At 45.7% G+C, this 15869-nt stretch overlaps 1 protein-coding gene across 1 annotated transcript in view; it reads right to left on the bottom strand.

The window, feature by feature from the left end:
- The window catches only part of VAC14 (VAC14 component of PIKFYVE complex), a 101387-nt gene that overhangs the window by 36471 nt on the left and 49047 nt on the right, over nucleotides 1–15869 (bottom strand). The window contains exon 14 of the mRNA XM_077309823.1: nucleotides 14058–14190. Within this exon, the coding sequence (XP_077165938.1) occupies nucleotides 14058–14190 (133 nt within the window). The remainder of the gene's footprint in view (nucleotides 1–14057; nucleotides 14191–15869) is intronic.

Here is a 15869-nt window from a genome sequence, read left to right as displayed (position 1 = left end):
GCTTCTGTCCTCTGGTTATAACAGGGCCTTAGAGGTGACGGCCTCTGAGATGCCCGGCTAGTGCAAATGCAATTCTCCTTCCAAGGAAGCCTGTGCTAGCCCCTCCCTTGCTGCTTTTGGAAAAGGCTCCAAGATGCTTACATTGTAGGATGTTCTTCCTTATTTCAGTGGAGCTCTATTTTTAGGATCAAAATGATTTTGGAAAAAATAGATTTTTTAATTATATTCGCACAGATCACCAAAAGAAAAAAAATTACAGAATAAAGAACAAGGAATAAAAAGACTGACTGCATAAAAGAAGAAGAGTTGGTTCTTATATGCCACTTTTCTCTACCCAAAGGAATGTAAGAAGATCATAGTCTGACAAAGAGTGCTTGCACTCGAAAGCTCACGCCCTGAATAAATCTTTGTTGGTCTTAAAGGTGCTACTGGACTCTGATTTTATTGCGGTTCTTATATGCCGCTTTTCTCTACCCGAAGGATTCTCAAAGTGGCTTATATTCGCCTTCCCTTTCCTCTCCCCACAACAGACACTCTGTGAGGGAGATGAGACTGAGAGAGCCCTGATATTCCTGCTCGGTCAGAACAGCTTTATCAGTGCTGTGGCGAGCCCAAGGTCACCCAGCTGGCTGCATGTGGACGAGGAGCGGGGAATCAAATCCGGTTCTCCAGATTAGAAGTCTGTGCTCCAACCACTACACCAAGCTGGCTAATAAAAGCTTAAAAACATACACTTGACTCTTCCAGATCAGAACAGGACTGTGGATCCTTTAAAAAAGAAATCAAACCATGAAAGTTACAAACAATTCTTGCACAGGTTTGCTGGCACTTCTAACAATTTAATCAGAGTTAGCGGGATTGGCTGGATGTGACAATAAAGCAAAACCACAGCCTCCATAACTGACAGGACAAGATGGAGGCATAGCGAGGGCGGGAAGAGAGGAGAAGTCACTCCAGGAGGCCTGCAAAAGGCCAGGAGAGCTGCCTTGCCTTCTGGAGGAACCGCTTGCTTGAACTGCCCCTCTGGCTCCCACAAGCAGAATGCACCGGGCAGCATTTTGGGAGAAAAAGCAGAGTTCCAAAAGGCTGTCTCTCAGACTCTCTCAGCGTGGAACTGCTAGCATGGGGTTGATCATTCTCCAGCCCACTGAGCTGAAGGATACTTCTGAAGGCTCTTTGGGCACCTCTTGTCACTTGCCCCACAGCACCAGTTTCTCATCTCCACTAGAAAGGAGCTTATAGTCAGCAGACTCCGCTAGATTCCACCTCAGAGCTGTGTGCGATGACAGCTGTGGCCTCATTTTTATGGTAGCCAGAAACTTCCTCCCCCCCGCCCATACACACATACACACGCATCGGTGTCTTTATTAGAAATGGAAGAAGAGTCACAGCAGGGAGAAGGGCTGACAAGAACTCGGGCTTAGATGTTCATGCAGTTTTAAGGAACATACTGCCTATACCTTACTCCAGTGTAGCACAGAGACAGATCCGCATCTGAGCACTGTCGAAGAAGAGAGTCTAGGGCAGACCGCGCCTCCGTGGAACATCTTCCTTGAGATCAGAAATGCAGTGGGAACAGGTAGGAATTTGCACACAGGGAGTAGAGCACAGCAATGCTGAAAGATAGCTAACTCACCTGTTTGGCCTTCGTTCCCAGTGTAAATGCAGAAGGTGGCCGCAAGCCCAACTGCAGCTGGGAGCCGGAGGTAAAAGCAGCTCCCAGGCGTAAAACGGTTTCTGACCCATTTTTGGGGGGTCTGGTGTACAGGATATTTGGGTAATTACTTGGTATCACCCTAGAATCAAAATGGAAATTCAAGTTTCGTTCCCTTTCTTCAGGGGTTTCAGACTGTGACACTCTTGACTAGTAGAGATAAACAAAACAGTGCATGTCGACCCCTTCTCTCCCCAAATGGCCAATGATGGGCCTGCAGGGGGTGCAAAGGCAGAGGGTCCCTGGGTGGGGTTGTCCATAGCTCTGCTTCCCAACAATATTCTGCACGACTGTGCCACTTTCAGGGTTTCTTGAAGCCTGAAGAATGTTTTGGGGGTTTCTCAATGGTAAAAAAGTGGAGAAAGGCTGCTCTATACAGGGCTGATTGTGAGGTTGCACATCCTTCCTTTGGTGGTCTTTAGCATGAAGAGCCAGCCAGCTGTCAATAGGAGGACTCAAAGGTTGCCCCACTTGATAACCACTGGGGAAACTACCATGTTTTGCTTCTGAAAGCCAGCTTTGCAACCATTTTGTCTTCTATCCCATCACCTGACGCACACACAAGGATAGAGGGAACAGCTTTATTTATCAACTAGGAGCCAAGCCCGTTTCATTCAGAAATACAAAGGGTTCTAGAGTGTGTGTGTGGAAGAACTCTGTGGATGGCCTCTCCCTCCCCCCAGGACCTGGAAAGGCTGCAGGCTGGAAACCCCAGGGCAGGGAACTCACTGGCAGAGGCAGCTCTCACACAGCAGGGATCTGCAGCCTCCGAGCCTCAGAGGGTAGTGAAAGGAGGAGGGGGTGGTCAGGGATGGGGGAGGGAAGGTGATTGGCTGGGTGCTAGACAGACAGGCAAGCCGGTTGGAGGAGGAGGCACTAAAGGCGGGACAGCCACCCTGAGCGGGTGTTAAGCACTCAGTGGCATTTGAGCCATGAGACACGCTCCTCCTCCTAGCCCTTACCAGAAATATATTATGTGGAACAGATTAAGCCATTGAGCATCTCTTTCTGTGCTGCCTACAGTGGGTCCTCCATAGTGCCACCAATAGCTAGCTCTTTTTGACCACCTAGCTTCCTGCTTTTTAGAGCCTTCAGCTACTAGTCTGCAGATGAGAAGCTTCACGTCAGCTAATTACCAAAAGATGAGCTCTGAGACCAAGCAAGAATGTTCCCCATGCATTTTAAAAACACACTCTTATTTATCCAAGAGGCTAATAGCTCCAAAGGAGCCATTACAGTCTTTGAAATAAATGGCCTTTGGTCAATATGCGTTCCCCCCATGGACTGAACCCAGCTGTTTCCCAAACAGTTATGATCAGCCGTGTGAATCAGCACTGGAGGGGGCTCCTCTGACTCAGACAGGCTGGTTAAGGCTAAATCTCAGCAAGGGTAGCTCTGAGATTGCATAACCAGCCAGTCATGGTGAGGGGCTCTCAAACAGGCCTTGGGTGTCATAATCTCCTTATGCACATCTGGGGAAGAGATGCCATCAGATGGAAGTTCATATGTAGCACTTACCCAAACTCAAAAAGCAAGGTGGAAAAACTCTGCTCAGGCAACTATCTACACTACACAAAAAGAGACTGTACTGGAATCTTCTGCTGGCAATTTTAGGCTCTGGGACTCTAGACAACCAGTACGCACACTGGGCCTCTTCTCTACATACAAGCAGCACAACTCCGCATGATTCCACAAGGAGGAACCTTCTACTGTGATAGACCCAGCTCTAGCAAGGTCAGTGCTGTCCGCTCCTTCTGGTAACAGCTCTCTGGGGTCTCAGGTGAACTACCTGAGTCTTTTAAATGGAGATGCTGGGGGGTGGACTTGGGAGCTACTGCATGCACCAAATTCTCCATCTCTGAGCCACAGCTCCACCCACTTGTGCAGCATCAGGATGTACCTTTGTTGCATTCTGGCCTAAATATTAGGCAGAATAAATTGTTATGTGCAATTCCAATATTCTTGTGTACTACCTATAAACTATTGCCTTTTTAAAAAAAACCTGCAAAGTGCCGGTGCATTTTGCCAGGGGTGGAGGACCGCTTTCATTCCCATCCAAATCAGTTCAAAATCCCCTTGTCTCCAAGCAGCTTTCGTACTTCAGAGAGCTGCTTTCTCCCCCACTCAACTCTAGGAAGGATTGTTTTGAGTGAGAAAGGAAATGTTGCTTAGCACTTTCACCAGTTTTCCTTGACCTGAAGTGCCTCACAGCTGCTTTGTTTGATATGCCGTGGGCGATGACACAGTTTACTAATTTGCCACAATTTACTTTTGCCTTATATCTGGAAGCTCATGATCCTTGTTCCATTTAGTCTGAGGAAGAGTGCTTGCACTCCAAACCTCATGCCTTGAATATATCTTTGTTGGTCTTAAAGGTGCTACTGGACTCAATTTTTGTTGTGCTACTTCAGACCGACCCGGCTACCCACTTGAATCTAAAGCACAAGGTTTAAAGTTACTTGGGAACAGCAGAACCTCAAAAAACAAGGTTTGTTTGATAGATCAAGAGATGGCATCTTGTGCTATGAGAGTTAAAAAAAAACGGTTATATCACAGAATCATAGAGTTGGAAGGGACCTCCAGGATCATCTAGTCGAACCCCCTGCACAATGCAGGAACTCACAACTACCTGCCTACCCACAATGACCCCAATTTTATGCCCCAGTGATCCCCCCACCAAAAATCTCCAAAATCCAGCCTGGCCTGTAGGAAATTCACCTACCATCCCACAATGGCGATCAGCAATTCCCTGTGTACACAAGGAAAGGCCACAAGAGACAAACACTGGCACATCCCTTCCTGCCCACCCACTCACAATCTGCCTAAGTTCATAACATCAGCATTTCTGTAAGAATACTATGTATCCTCTGCTTAAAAACTTCCAAAGAAGGAGACCTCACCACCTCCCAAGGAAGCGCACTAAAGAACCACTCTGACAGGAACTTCTTCCGGATGTTTAGCCAAAAATTCTTTTGAATTAATTTCAACCCATTGGTTCTGGTCCGACCCTCTGGGGCAACAGAAAACAACTCTGCTCCATCTTCTACATGACAACTTTTCAAGTATTTGAAGATGGCTATCATATCACCTCTTAGTTGTCTTCTCTCCAGGTTAAACAGACCAAGCTCCCTCAGCCTTTCCTCATGTAACTTGGTCTCCAAACCCCTCACCATCTTCATAGCCCTCCTCTGGACACACTTCAGTTTGTCTATATCTTTCTTCAGTTGTGATGCCCAAAACTGAACACAGTATTCCAAGTGCGGTATTACCAGATCGGAGTAAAGCGGTAACATTACCTCATGTGATCTGGACACTATACTTCTTTTAATACAGCCTAAAATCCCATTTGCCTTTTTAGCCACCGAGTCACACTGCTGACTCATGTTCAGTGTATGGTCTACTAAGACCCCCAGATTCTTTTCACATGTACAACTGCCAAGATGAATCTCGCCCATCCTATAGTGATGCATATGATTTTTCTTACCTAAATGAAGAACTTTACACTATTGCTATTGAAATTAATTTTATTAATCCTAGCCCAGTTTTCTAGCCCTTGACAGGGCTAATTCTAGACCTGTATCCTGATTCTGTCTTCTGCTGTGTTTGCTACCCCTCCCAGTTTAGTGTCATCTGCAAATTTAGTAAGTACCCTCTCTATTCCTTCATCCAAATCGTTTATAAATGTGTTGAATAACACAGGACTCAGAACAGATCCCTGAGGCACTCCACTTGTCACTCTTCTCCAAGAAGATGATGAACCCATTTACATGCACTCTTTGGGTGCAATCTATCAACCAGTTCTTGATCCACCTAATAGGATCTAGACCACATTTTACCAACTTGTCAATAAGAATATCATGTGGAACCTTATTAAAAGCCATACTCAAATCAAGGTAAACTATGTCCACAGTATTCCCCTAATCTAGCGAAGTAGCAACTTTCTGAAAAAGAGAGATAAGGTTAGTCCAACATGACTTGTTCTTGAGAAAGCCACGCTGACTCTTAGTAATTACAGCCATCTGCTCTAGCTGCTCAAGAACCAACTGTTTGATGATTTGTTCTAAAATTTTGCCAGCTAAGTCAAGCTGAGGGATCAGCAGTTACCTGGATCCTCCTTTTCTCCCTTGTTGAAGATGGGGACAACATTTGCCCACCTCCAGTCTTCCAGCACTTCACCTTTTCTCCAAGAATTGTCAAAAATAATGGACAGAAGCTCATAAATTGCATCTGCAAGTTCTTTTAGTATCCTTGGATGCAATTCATCTGTCCCAGAGGATTTGGCTCTGTTTAAATAAACTGGCATAGAAGCACAATTTTATACATTGGCTAGAACAGGGGTAGTCAAACTGCGGCCCTCCAGATGTCCATGGACTACAATTCCCATGAGCCCCTGCCAGTGTTCACTGGCAGGGGCTCATGGGAATTGTAGTCCATGGACATCTGGAGGGTCGCAGTTTGACTACCCCTGGGCTATAGTTTTGAAAAAGGTTTTAAACACCGCCCTGGAGCTAAGATTAAGTAGCTTCACTGATTCCCCACTTAACAGGGTTGTGGTCTCTCATATTTCAGTGGCAGACAAATTTTAATATCAAAGAGGAAGTGCAAGCAGGACAATACAATCCACTTGAAGTACCCTGAAAAGCCCCAAGAACACTTGAGGGATCCTTGTTTTATCTTAAGCTCCCAGGCTACAATCAAATGACTGATGATCTCATGGCCCCACGTGCCTGCCTGCAGCCTCACCAATGCCTCTTTTCCTGCCATTCACACTGATACCAGAAGGAAGTTAGGAAAGCTTCTGGGACTGGGGTGTAGAAACATGGATCCTCAGTCTTGGAGTTAATCTACCATTGGCAACAAGGCTCTCACTGTGCAACTCTCCTGGTGTTCTTACTTAATGCAAGCCCCATCTAGAGCATGTTGTTCCTATGAAAAATGGAAAGCACGCCTGACTTCTGCAGGTATTCTACAGCTCAACCTCTGTCATGGCTACCGCAGTCCAGCTTGCAGAAGACAAGTGCTACCTTTAGAGTTGGAAAAGAGATTGAGGAGGGGCCAATGGCAAAATAGGACTGCCAACACAGCTTCTGCAACTAACAGGAAGGGTGGGGGTGGGGGTGGGGATACAGAACCTTTGCAGACCCAGTGTCATATCCAGTGAAAACCTAGAAGTGACTTCACAGCCACCCATGATACTCAAGTACAGCCTTTCTCAACCTTCGAGAAACCCCAGCAGTGGTGCAATGGTATAGAATGTGGTTGGGAAACATAGCTATGTACATGGCCACTCATGGCTCCTCCCTTCTCACCCCCTCCAGGCACATCACTGGTCATTTTGGGAGGTGGGGCAAGTTGACATAACCACATATGGCCATATCACGATAAATGTTTAAGAATTTTTTTTTAAATATAAAAATTAATCAACTTCTACCCATTCTGGAAATGCTTCCAGAGCCATCCAGAAATTTAAAAATATACAAAAGAAACCCCAGGGTTTTACAACATCCTGATTGAGAAATCCTGCCCTAGTGATTCACATCATGTGCAATGCTCCCCCCAATTTTCTTTCTGTTGCCGGGAATAAAGCAGTAAGAAGGCAACAAGAGAATGCCCAACACCTACTGTCCAGCGTGTGTGTTTGTGTGTGTGTGATAAGCTTGGTATTTTGCAATGCAGAGATTTTCTAAGCTAGCCTTTCTCAACTTTTTAACGATTGAGAACTCCCTGAAACATTCTTCAGGCTTTGAGAAACCCCAGAAGTGATGCGATCATATGGTTGGGAAGCATAGCTGTGTACATGCCCACCTGGGACCCCTCCCCTCCCCTTCCCACCCACTCCAGGCCCATCATTGGCCATTTGGGGGGGGGCAATATGACCATATATGGCCACATCACTCAATTTGAAATATATATAAAACATTAATTAAGTCCTGCCCATTCAGGAAACCCATTGAGGGCTGTCGAGAAACCCCAGGGTTTCATGAAACCCTGGTTGAGAAAGCCTGGTCTAAGCCATTGCTTCTTTCCCTGGGCAGTTTGGGTGGGAGGGAGAAGCAGACATCTGCAACTTCACTGTGCTGCTATTTTGCTGAGGGACGGGCCTGGATAAAAAAAAAAAAACTCTCAGCTGATCCCCCCCCCCCAGCAGGGAGTCAGCTTACTCAAAGGCAGCTGCAGACTTGTTCCAGTCACTGAAGCTGCTCAAAGCAATCTGAAGATACCCCTGATTGGCTCACCATCTGATTGTTAAGTGCCAAAAAAGTTAAGTGTGTCTCCTGAACAGCATGCTGCAAAACTTGCAACATCCCTAAACTTCACTGTGAAGGCTGGCTAGCCACTTCTAATGGCACCTCCCGGGCTCTGGATGCAGTTTTATTAGTCTTATTAAGGGCGAGATGGGGCTGTTGGGGTTGGCTTTCACTCCTGTTTCTGCTGAGTCAACCTGTGGCATGAGGATCATTGTGGTAAAGTCACAGCTGATTTATGAAGACCCCCAAGCTTGCTGGGGGGTAAAACGGTAATGACTGGGGAAGGGAATGGCAAACCACCCTGTATTGAGTCTGCCATGAAAACGCTAGAGGGCGTCACCCCAAGGGTCAGACATGACTCGGTGCTTGCACAGGGGATACCTTTACCTTTAAAGGGATTTGAAGGCAAGGGATGTTTGGAGGTTGTTTGCCAATGCCTGCCTCTGGATCGTGGCCTTGGCATTTCTTGGTGGTCTCCCATCCAAATACTAGCCAGGGCTGAACCTGCTTAGGGTCTGATATCGGATGAGATTAGGCTAACCTGGGCTATTCAGGTCAGGGTACCAAAATCCCTAGATTTTCAATTAGCACTTTGTTCGTGCATAAAAACAAGCAAAACCCCGCAAAAACATATGCTTATATAGCATATTCTTAAGAGATTAGAGTGGACAATTTATATTTATTTATTTATTTATTTATTTATTACTTGCCACTCCCAGCAAGTTGGCTCGTGGTGATTTACAATGAGAAGACCCCACAGTCAAATGATAAAACAGGGGTAGTCAAACTGCGGCCCTCCAGATGTCCATGGACTACAATTCCCAGGAGCCCCTGCCAGCATTCGCTGGCAGGGGCTCCTGGGAATTGTAGTCCATGGACATCTGGAGGACCGCAGTTTGACTACCCCTGTGATAAAACAATATCCCTTAAAACCATACCATCCCAGGAGGTGAAATAATAATCCTTAAACCCACCCCCAGCTCACAACCTCCCACTAGTGCCTCAGCGGAGATGGTCACAGGGAGGCTGCTGCAATGGTTAAGGTGGGGAGGGGGCTCTGACCTCAACCAAATCCCTGGTGGAAAAGCTCCATCTTGCAGGCCCTATGGAACTGTGAAACCTCCACTAGGGTTACACAAATTATGCCATTTCTGCAACCTTCCAAGCTTGAGGAGTCTCTCTCCATCTAAAAACTTACCGTGTCAGGAAAGTTTGCTGGAATCTCAGAAGCTGACGGGAGATGGAGGAGCTGCAGTTCCCTATTTCCCCTCCCTTACTACAATTCACTGGCACCTTCCCCTGCCACACGTCTACTCACACTCTCTCCTTTCATCTGCCTGTGCTGCTAAGTCCTTGCCAAACATCCCAATTGTTTTGAAAACCTTCGTTCTTGGAAGCAGAATTAAGCAAAGCGAGTAGACACATATTTTCAGAATTTGTTCTAAGCAATGGAATTTTCTTTCTTTTTAGCACACAGAGAAAACGTGCCCTTTGGTTCCCAGACTGCCTTGAGACTTCTAAGCTTGTCTACAAACTCTGAAGCTTTAAACACAAATGTGCACTCAGCACATTTGGAGAAGAAAAACTGAACTGCTGCTCAACCTTGAGACCTAGGACTTTTGACCTGTTAGCATTGCCAGAAGCCTTGATAGCCAGTTGCTGTCATTAAGCATTTTGCTGCTCATGCTTAAATCTGCTCCAAATACCATGACAATGTCCTCAAAAGTATGTGCAGCCCTGCAAGGGGACAAGAAATGCCCTGAAGGGGTTGCTTGGGATCAGGAAAAAGGTGCAGGGGGTAAGACTGGAGCTTTTCCTCTCCTAGCACTGCAATCATGATCCAATGTGGGCCCCGCAGGATTTGTGGTCATTAGGTCCCCACAGCCACCATGTGGCCACACAGACAGCAAGGACTGTGTAGGTTGGCCCTTCCTTCGGGTTCTACAGAGTAGATGGTGATATTTCAAGGTACGTGAAGAGTATAGGAGGAGGAGAAAGCTGGGGAGAATAAATGAGAACTTAAGCCCTAGCCGGAATGAGTTTGAGGTATCAGACTGAAGGGGGTGTAGGAAAGAGAGAGCTGGAATGACAAGATCACAACCACTCTGGTTGGCTCTGTGACCCACTGTTCCAGTGCAGTCCTTTATGATGTCTAGGAAGCTCATTTTTACAGCATGACTCAGGGGAGGGTGGTATATAAACTAACAAACAAACAAACAAATAAGCACATGTTTACTCAGTCAATGTGAGGGTAGTTGAAGTCTCTCAGCCTAGTAACATTATCTGCTTCAGTCACCTTCCTTATTTTTTTCTCCATCACAAGATCAGCCTCAAGTATTTGATTGGATGACTGACAGTACATCCCCATCTTTAAGTAACTCTTAGGGCCCAGTATTTACACCCATATTACTTCTGTTGAGGAGTTAATTCCCCTGATGTTTCCATTTGATTCTATGACCTCTTTGATGTACAATGCAACACCTCTCCCAACCCATTCCTTCCTGTCCTGACTACAGAGTTTATACTCAGGAATGACTGTATCCCATGGATTCCCCCTATTCTACCATGTTTCTGAGATACCTACTATATCTACATTATTATTGAACACCAAGCACTCCAGCTCCCCCATCACAGTCTGGAGACTTCTAGCACCGGCATACAGGCATAAAATAAGTCTTCTATACTGTATGAATTGGGCGACATTCCCCCAATCAAATCTGGATAAATACAAGTGGATTCTTAACTGGATTTCCACAGTCGTCTTTTATTAGATCTTTCGAGGTAAATACATTTGGCCTGTTTCTAAAGAGCAAGCTATAAAAAAAAATTGGCAACATGGAGATCACCAGGGTAATCAGAGGAAGAGACGGACTTCACACTGAAAGAGGACAACTAAAAGATTCACTGAGGTTAACTAGGGGGAACGTGAGGAGTTGAGACGGCGACACAAATATCAACAAGCTGCTCCCATCCTTAATAATTTGGACGTGTTGAAGACAATGAATGCAAACAAGAACATCTATTCATGTTCAGAGAACACTGATCTAGAAACAAGGGCAACCTTCAAATTACTGGATGAAAGGGCATCTTCTTTGTCTCTCTCAGCACACAGCAATTAAAAATAAATCAAAATTCTACCTACAGCAAAGTAATGGGTAGATTACCGCTGCCCTGCAAGCAAATGGACAACTGCAAGAATGTGAACGGCTGAGCATCAGAACAACTGTTATATAAATGCTGGTACAAGAACAATGTTAAAGCCTCAGTGGGCCAAGGAAGCATTGCTGTTGTGCTTGCACAGTGGCAGAATGGGTTGATTCAAAGGAGTAGTGATATAGAAGTGGGCAAAATTTGTCCAGATGATGCAGAAGATATCCTTCCAGAGGACCAGTCCCAACTAAACTGCTCCCAAAGAAACCAGCCAGGTTCCAAGGCGGAACAGTGTTAACTATTCCTCTAGCTAAGAAAAAAAAAAGTTAAATATTTTGCCAACCTAGGAGCAATTGTTAGTGTCAGCTGTGATACCCAGGGTGATATAAAATGCATCCCCCTTTGAGATGTTACCAGGGATTGGCATGAAAATGGACACACAAGTTCCATTCTGAAAAATCTCTATGGCCCAGCCCTAAGAAGACATCACCGAGACAAGCATTGAAGCAGAGAAGGTTTCTATTTTCTTTTCAGGTTGGTTGGGGAGCTACTTCAAAGAAATGATTCACACATCTTTCCTTGTGCCTCTGCAGACCAAAATGGGACGCTCATTGCTGGATGTCGCCACATGTTACTGCATGAGCACTTGAGGATATGGCAGTTGTACAGGTACTTCAGTAGGTATGGGGACATGGTTGATATGGCAGTCTTCAAGCAAAGGTTGGATACACACTTTTCTTAGATGCTTTAGGATGCTTAGGGCTGATCCTGCGTTGAGCAGGGGGTTGGACTAGATGGCCTGTATGGCCCCTTCCAACTCTATGATTCTATGGTTCTATGATTCTATGATATTGAGGAGTAGAGTGGGTTTTTAATACAAAGGAGTCCCACTATCACATAGTTGTACTGCAGAGTTCAATGAGTGGCCCAGTTGCATGGACTGGTGATTGTGGCTCATTACAGAGTGGACTTTGTAAAAACCTTGGCAGACTTTCTCAAGGGCATCCTTTCGATAGAACGGGATGATTGAAATATTATCAACATGCCAAGAAGAGATGAAGCACTTTGGCAACAGGAGTTGAACAAGCACTATAAACCCATGTTTATCACGCACCCATGTGGATATTCCATAGTAGTGCTACCTACTTGAAGATACTTCTCCATATACCTGAAGTTGCTGTGAGGGAGGACCAACCCATATACTATGGCATCATCCATGAAAACGCATGACATCCTTCTTTGTTTGCAACGTTTGTGTATATCTGTGGTGCCCAGAATAGTGATTGTCAGAAGATCACCAATGTTTCTTCAGGGCTACTGCAATACCCTGCCTGTAAGCAGGAGTGCTAGCAGCACAGAGCCCTAAGGATACAGCCCACATCATGACATTCCTGTTATGAAAGAGATCAAGGCAACAGGGTGTCCAGGATTCCCAACTTGTGGAAGACTGCTTATAGATTCTCTAAAAATAAACTCCTGCAAGGAATCTCTGTTCTGGGAAGTTCCGTAACTTATAGCAGCCATAAAGGATTTTTTTTTTGTGCTAGTCCAGATTTCATGGCATTCTGCTAGCCAAACACAAAGCCATACAATTTCAGCCCCTTTCCACAACACTCTCAGCTACTCCCCTTCCTCCTTATGCCAAGCTTGAGAATATGTAACCTGTGACAGAAGAGCACACAGATCTCCTAGCCCTCCTGAACCGAGCACCAACCAAAGGGGGAAAAGAGAGTCCCATCAGCCTGCAGCAAAAGCCAGTCTTCACGTTCCAGCTGGTTCATGTGCCTCAGCACAATAGGAGCTGACAAGATGGTTTAAGTGAGATGACATTTAATCTCAGGGAAGACAAGCTGCAGCCACATATGGAAAAATCAACCCATGTCAGCCTTGACTTGTGCAACAGAGAGCTGCTTTTTAGGAAGTTTGCCGATGAGGAAAACCAGGCTGCTTTCCACATGATGTTCCATCAACTGGCTTTCTTACCAAAGACTTGCAGGGATGCCTGCTAAGAAATGGAGGACGTTGTACCTCTTTGTAAGAGGTAAGCGGCACAGTGCCGAGACTCAGCCCTCAGTGGCTCCATCGCATGTGGCGCGACTCATAGCCAGTTCTTAAGCCACAAGCATCTGGCAGATTCCCTTGAAAAGTTCCGTGACCATCAGCGTCCCTGTGTAGCAAGCTGTGGTTGTGGCTCTTTCAGAGATCACCTTCAGGGGCAGGAAATAGGCCTGCATTGTGAAGCCAACCCATATGATGAGCCAGGACATGGAGCAGCCACCATGGAGATGCAGTTCAAATCAGAAGACTCCAAAAGCTACTTCCACCAAAACCAGAGTGAGTTTTACCCACACAAAACATTTTATTTCATTTAGTGGAGAGAGCGATAGTTCTCTCTTAGCAGGCAGAGGAATCAGATAGCACAGAGCACGCACCCCTACTGAGCCAGGTGGCATTATTTCAGGGGTGGGGGCAATGACTACCAAATGCTGCCAGCACAGTGGCCCTCACACCTGCAAATGGGCAAAAGCTCTTCCCTCACAGAAGCTCACAGCACTGTGGTAACTGTCAGCTAGCCAGCGATAGCTTCCTGCAGAGGGTGGTTCTCTTAATGCCCATTAGATGTGACAACTAAATTAAAATGCTATGCTTCAGGACAGCACCCCTCTCTTGTTAAGCCAACTCTTATTGGCTGCTGATGAGTTTTAAGGCAGTGGGCTTCCCACTTTCATTAGCTTGCAAGAAGTAGAAAGGGGTTCAGAATGCCATGGTACAAGTCATGACCTGGATACAATATAGACTCTGGCATTATACAACGGTAATTGTTGGGCAGTGACTTGATTGCCGTTCAAATTATGACGCCAAACACCATGTACGCACTCATAAAGCAAAATCAAAATTAAAGACTTTAAATACAGCCGTCGAATGAATGCACTGCTTTGCCTGACCTGATGATGAAGGCACCCCGCATCTCTAGCAGCTTCCGCTCACTGCTAAACCTCTTGAGCAAGTTGATCATGAATTTATAGAAGTAGGAGTTCATGGTGGGAGTTGAGGGAGAGCACTCCATGCCTTTGGAACCTGGGAGAAGGAATGGCAGGAAGTTACCTAACTTCAAAACACACATGCATACAGGACGACACACACAAATGCAGATGGCTTTCAGGGCTTATCCTCTGCAGAGAACTACAACAGACCCCATATGCACATTATTCTATGTTTATTTATTTGCTTCAACTATTTCCCACCTTTCTCACCGACATCGTTAGAGAGCCAGCGTGGTGCAGTGGTTAAGAGTGGCAGCCTTTAATATGCAGAACCGGTTTTGATTTCTATTTCTCTGCCATGTGCAGCCATCTGGGTGACCTTGGGCTAGCCACAGTGCTCAGAGTTCTCTCATCCCCACCTCCCTCCCAGGGTGTCTGTGTGGGGAGAGTAAGGTGATTGTAAGTCGCTTTGAGATGCCTTCAGGTTGCAAAAATTGGGGGATAAGAACCAACTCTTCTTCTCTCCACTGTTCCATTTTATCCTCAGAACATCCCTATCAGGCAAGTTAAGCTGAGAATGTGGGTGACTCGCCCAAGGTCACCCAGCAGGCTTCAGTGGCAGAGAAGGGATTCAAACCTGAGTTTGCAGGATCCCAGTCTTTCATTGCTCAAAGTTGAAAAAAGCTGATGAAAGAATGCAGCTCCAACACTAGGCAGCCTATCAGAATTGCCATTTAATGGATGTTAACTCAGGAGTCCAGTTAAGTAACACACAGATTGCACCAAAGACTGGTCTGTGTAGGAAAGAGATGTTATGGAAAGAAGAGAAACCCTGATGAAATGCATAACATACAAACCCATTCCACTCAACCCTGTAAGGTAAAGGTAAAGGTATCCCCTGTGCAAGTACCGGGTCATATCTGACCCTTGGGGTGATGCCCTCTAGCGTTTTCATGGCAGACTCAATACGGGGTGGTTTGCCAGTGCCTTCCCCAGTCATGACCGTTTACCCCCCAGCAAGGTGGGTACTCATTTTACCGACCTCGGAAGGATGGAAGGCTGAGTCAACCTTGAGCCGGCTGCTGGGATTGAACTCCCAGCCTCATGGGCAAAGCTTTCAGACGACTGCCTGTAGATTCCCTCAAAAGGTCTTGGTAAATCTTGGGAACTAAATCATGAGAAATCAGGTAATGCATAATCTCAAAAGAAAACCCACTAAGAAAAAAATTAGCTGCTAGTTGGCAGGCGAAAAAGGGGAAGAATTAAAGAAGCTAGTAGTACTGGATGATGTGCCCTTTTAGACTGTATTAGATTATATTAGTTTACTACAAAAAAATATGAGAATTGGTGATCTCAAGATACTAATTCTACGCAGCTTTTGAGGTGGAGTGTCACTTCTTTGTCTGCCTAAAGTCCATAGGTTCCTGACTGATGGCTCCATACAGTTCTACAGGGTCATACAAAAATGTTTTGGGTCCATCTGTACCTTCTTCTTGACTCTTTAAGGTGCTGTTTCTATTGGAATGACATGGGATCATAGGGTTTTTGTTCTCCCCACTGTCTTTGCATTTTCCATAAAGACATAGTGATCCCTCCCTGTGCTGACCTTGTACCACCTTCCTTCTGCCTTCAAGTCATCAGACAGAGAAGGAATGGCATACACTGGACGGACACAGAAGGATACAGGCTTTCCATGCAAGGGCTCCGGGCAAGATCACCAAGAGCTGGTACTAAATTTTGGACTAAACCTTACGCAATTACAGCAGTCATCTT

Source organism: Paroedura picta, chromosome 14 (genome assembly GCF_049243985.1).
Source record: "Paroedura picta isolate Pp20150507F chromosome 14, Ppicta_v3.0, whole genome shotgun sequence".
NCBI lineage: Eukaryota > Metazoa > Chordata > Lepidosauria > Squamata > Gekkonidae > Paroedura > Paroedura picta.
Note: the sequence above shows the minus strand (reverse complement) of the source record. Positions and strands in the feature narration are given on the sequence as shown.